The 4,460-nt window shown below is 47.3% G+C and overlaps 1 protein-coding gene across 10 annotated transcripts in view; it reads right to left on the reverse strand.

Moving 5' to 3' along the window:
- Positions 1 to 4,245, reverse strand: part of Aig1 (androgen-induced 1) — a 230,092-nt gene extending 225,847 nt beyond the window's left edge. For 9 of the 10 annotated variants that reach the window (XR_015682817.1, XR_015682821.1, XM_087651502.1 and 6 more), the window contains exon 1: positions 3,926 to 4,245. Coding sequence is in view for 8 of the 10 variants with exons in the window: in XM_087651502.1 (XP_087507628.1) it covers positions 3,926 to 4,066 (141 nt within the window). In the remaining 2 variants the exon portion in view is untranslated. The remainder of the gene's footprint in view (positions 1 to 3,925) is intronic. The other variant, NM_001134425.1, reaches the window with a different exon arrangement.
- Between the last annotated feature and the right edge of the window lie 215 nt (positions 4,246 to 4,460).

Consider the following 4,460-nt stretch of genomic DNA (forward strand, 5'->3'; position numbering starts at 1 on the left):
ATTCATTCATTCATTCATCCATTATTTTACTAACTTGAATCCAATGTCATTGCTAATCTTGACAGCAAAGGCCCAGTTCATATTTTCCAGGAAGTTGATTCTGCCTCTACTGTTAGACATTTTACTATACATATCTAAATAATGTTTGGGTTTAAACACTTTTAAAGCGGCTTTGATGTTTTGGGAGGAGAGCGGACAAGAAAATAAAAAAAAAAAAAAGAAACACTCATCAACTACTTGCAAAGAGATTGTTTCCGCTAATTCAGACATTCACTAAGGACCTACTGCACTAAGAACTACAGTGCGGGTTTATACAACAGAATTTCCTTTGGTTTAATCTGACCTGCTTTTCCTCTTTGTTTTAATTATCTTTGGGGATAATCACCATGGAAGTTGAAGAAGCATCCTACAGCCAGTGAATACAGGAAATGAGTCCAGAACATCTGAAGAAAACCCATCTGTAATGAAGTTGACTGAGAAAATAACCCAACGGTTTGTTTAATTTCTTTTCCAGCCCATTGACACCTCAGAGTAGTCCTTCTGGCTTAGTGTGTCCTGTAGCAATAGTTTCTGAGATAGTTCAGAGCAAAGAAAAGGCTGTGTCTTCTCCGTGTGGTGTAGAATCTTCCACTGTCCAGTGTTACCCATGTGCACACTCCACAGGATGAAGCCGTTAGAATCCTGTTACCATACATGGAAATCCAACCAAAAGTGGGGCAGTTTTCTTAAATGTCTAACTGGCTAGCAGAATCAATGAACGCACCTGTGAGGATGTTTCCTCTAAGCTAGAGGCTTCTCAGCCAGCAATGTTCTTCTATTGCTACTACAAGTAATCAATGTTTTAGTGGCCTAAACTAGATATGCTTATTATTTTACAGCTCTGGAGGTCAGAAGTCCACAACAGGTTTCACTGAGGATGTAAAACTCATATGTCAGCAAATCTGTATATCCCCCTAAAGGATAGGGGGACATCCAATTCCTTGTCCCTTCCCCCATCCTCACAGTCGGCAAATTAAGAGCCATTCTGTCACTTAATCCCCTGGTCACATCCTCCTTATTTTGGGTCTGTTATTCTGCCTTTAAGAGGGCTCATGTGTACACAGAGCCATTACTCTACACATTCCTGAACAGTTAAACTCAGCGTTCAGCCTTCTTAATTCCCCTCTCGCTAACTTAACACAGTGAAGAGATTCTGAGCTTTAAGATGTGGAAATCTGTGGGTCCCAGGGTTCTCCCTAACACATCGAGGTGGTCTTTTTCTACTTAGTAACCTGAACTCTCCCGTTACACTAGTTCCCTTGCAGGCTCTCCACACTGAGGAAAGCAACACTCGGGCAGTAACAGTCTAAGATTACAGGCAGCAATGAGCCCCTTCAGCTTTTGACCACTGGCTCTGAGTCTGCTAGAATGACGCTCCTACTCACAGAAAGATTTGACCACCACATAACCACCTGTGCCTACATTCATGAGCCCAAATTTCCTGAGTCCTGTTCAAGTAAACAGATGCCCAGAACTAGATTCTAACCGTGGTGGTCATAATTAGTGGCCTCACTCACAATCCAAGTTGGCCAGAAATGGAGGCCTTCTTATTAAAACTGTGAAAAGCAAAGGCCCTCTTTGAAAACTGCCTAGAATCGTTAAAATGGTCCAGAATGAGTACATAAAGTTTACTCACTGGCATTTAAAAACACATAGGAATGTAAAATTAACCAGGTAGCTTAGATTGGGAGTCTCTTTGCAGGCCATCACAGAGGTCTGGCAGATTGGCTGTTTGAACAGCTGTTCAATGCTCCAAGGACTCTAAGCCTCTAACAGAAGAATATTCTGCATGCTTCTTGGAATGTACTTCAGAGGTAATTTCTCTCAGGAACTACTAGTTAAGTGTAATTATTCCATTTCAACCAGAAGCCACAGACCGTGACAAGTTTGAATGACTGGATTAAGACTCTAGATAAACAGAGGGCTAAAACGTAAGTGTGAAATGAAGTCTCGATCCTGAGTTTAATACTGGGCTACCAAAAGAAAATCTGTGTAGTTAAGTGCTATAAAAAAAATAAATAAAAGGGTCCAAAAACTGCACACCAAAATAGAAAACGCACGACAGCCCGTCAAACTGACTGCTACTGTCTCAAGTCACGTGAGGGTTCGTGGGAGGGAGATTGTTTCTCGTGAGCCTCGTTTTTTTCTAATCCATAATACGCAATGCCAGTTGCGTAAGGCAGCAACCCTGCCTTGAGCTGACAAACACTCCCAGTTCCTAATGACCTCTCACCCAATGACCTGTTCTCCGCTCTCCCACAAAAGCTGCGAAAGGCGAAGGCACAGAGGAATGGCGTTCATAAAAGCTATGGTTCCATCCTTGCTCTTACTCAGACGGGCCAGCTCAAGGGAAGAGCTGCCTGGGGAATGAGAAGAGAGGCCTTGATGCAAAGAGAGTTCCGCTCTCATTGCACCCTAAAGGACTCTGAAGACCTAGGCACATTTTTTTTAATGGCACGTGAACATCATTAACTTAAGTTCACTCTCTAGAAGACACATGATTGCCGGTGCCTCGTCCGTACCCTCCATGCTTTCTGTGCATAATTATCAGAGTTTTGGGGCTACTGAAGATTGGGTAGACTCTCAGTGTGCAAACATCTGCTTGCTCTACCACACGTCTAGCAAAGCCACTGACTAGCCAATTGGCCCACCCGGGAACGTAATCCTGGATGGTCATCTGCCTGAAGGCTACAAGGTGCTGAGAGCAAAGCCCTCATGCTCTCCTCAGGTGGACAAGCAGTAGGAAGAAGAAAAATACTGGTAGGGAATCCATATGTTCAGAGGGAAGTTAATGCCAATAAGAAGTTGAAAAGCCCAACTCAAGCAATACCTTTAGCCTTGTGCCGAGAGGCAGGTGGGGACAGGTATGTATATCTTGTATGTTCCAGATAGGTCTTTTGAAAGCATCTCTTTATACCTCTGGAAAGATCTTCGAATAGGTTTGAATTTGTTAGAATAGAGGGTCAAGAAAATTTGTGCCAACTTCGTGGCTGTGCCAATCTTACCCATAATCTCAGAGTCTTAGCCTTCTGGGAGTTGTTCGTATATTATTCTCTGTGATCTTATATTGCTCCTGTTTCCATACACGGCCCTGGTTTGATACCATTTGAGTGTATTTACGACTTGGTCTCAGTGGCTTTTCAAAGTTCTACGTCTACCTTGAGTCATTCCTAGGCATTGTGCCGACCCTCTGATTATCTGCAGGAGTACTTCCGGTACCCAAGGTCTAAGAACTTAAAAATAATAATTACAGTCGTCGGCTCCTATTTAAAATTATCATGTGCCAACAGAACGGATGATTATGCAAACTACAAACTTTCACTGTGGAAGGCTAGGAGTTCAGTTCAGTGCTTGCCAAGTGGAGCCACACGGTGAACTGCACTCTCAAGTGTTTCTAGAGAAAAAAAGAGTTATAAGCACGCTGTTGACAGTGGGCAGCAAAGCATGTGCGAGAGTTTGATTGGGTGATTTCTCTCCTTCAGAAGGAGGTGTGTTTGGGTGTTTCTAAGCCTTGCTCCATGGAACCAGACAATACTCAGGTCTCCTTTGGATACTGCAAGTTTACCTTCGCAGGTGGCTCTGGAAAACACTTCAGTGGAGAATGAGCCTGAGGGCACTCATGATGAAGGCCAACAGAGGCTTCTGGTGAGGCACTCCTCTTGCCGGGTTACCTCTTAGAGGTAAAGGTGAGAAGAGCATTTAGGCCTTCACAGGAGCCCAGCACGGCTGTTGGAGCACGCGTTGGTGCTCCCATGGTCACTCACACACACACACACACACACACACACACACACACACACACACGCACGCACACACACGCGCGCGCACACACACACACACACACACACACACACACACGCGCACACGGTGCAGCCCACGGCCTTACCAGATCAATGAAGGTCAGGAATTTCCAGCTCCCCCCGTAGGTCTGATGCGAGGGCATTTCGATGGCCTTGTAGTTACACAGGATGGAGCAATAGGACAGCAGGATGGCTACCCTCAGCACCTGGCAGGGGACAAGCGCCATGTTCGCGCGGCCTGCCGGGCTGCTCGTGGGGAGGGCAGAAAAGCTGCTTCGCTGTGCCCGGCGCCGTGGGAACCGGGGCGCGGCGCGGGGAAGGGCGGAACGCAGGAGGCGGGGCGCGTCCCCGGGGACAGCAGCGGTGCCGAGCGCACCGGCGACCTGCGCGGGCGGGGCGGGAGTGCGGCCGACGCGGGCTGGCGGCCTGGTGTCATCTCTGGCGTCATCTGCGTCATTCTACCGCCGCGCTCGCAGTCCCGGCCGGGCGCCCCCTAGGCGGTCCGCGAGGTCTACCCCCGGGTCTCCACCGTGGGATCGCCTCCGGAGCAACTGAGGTGCCAGACGGGAAGGACTGGACCGAACCGGTCCTGATCCGGCATCCCGCTGGGCAGCAGGGAGA

The sequence above is a fragment of the Rattus norvegicus genome, chromosome 1 (assembly GCF_021556685.1).
Source record: "Rattus norvegicus strain SHRSP/BbbUtx chromosome 1, alternate assembly SHRSP_T2T, whole genome shotgun sequence".
NCBI classification, from domain to species: domain Eukaryota; kingdom Metazoa; phylum Chordata; class Mammalia; order Rodentia; family Muridae; genus Rattus; species Rattus norvegicus.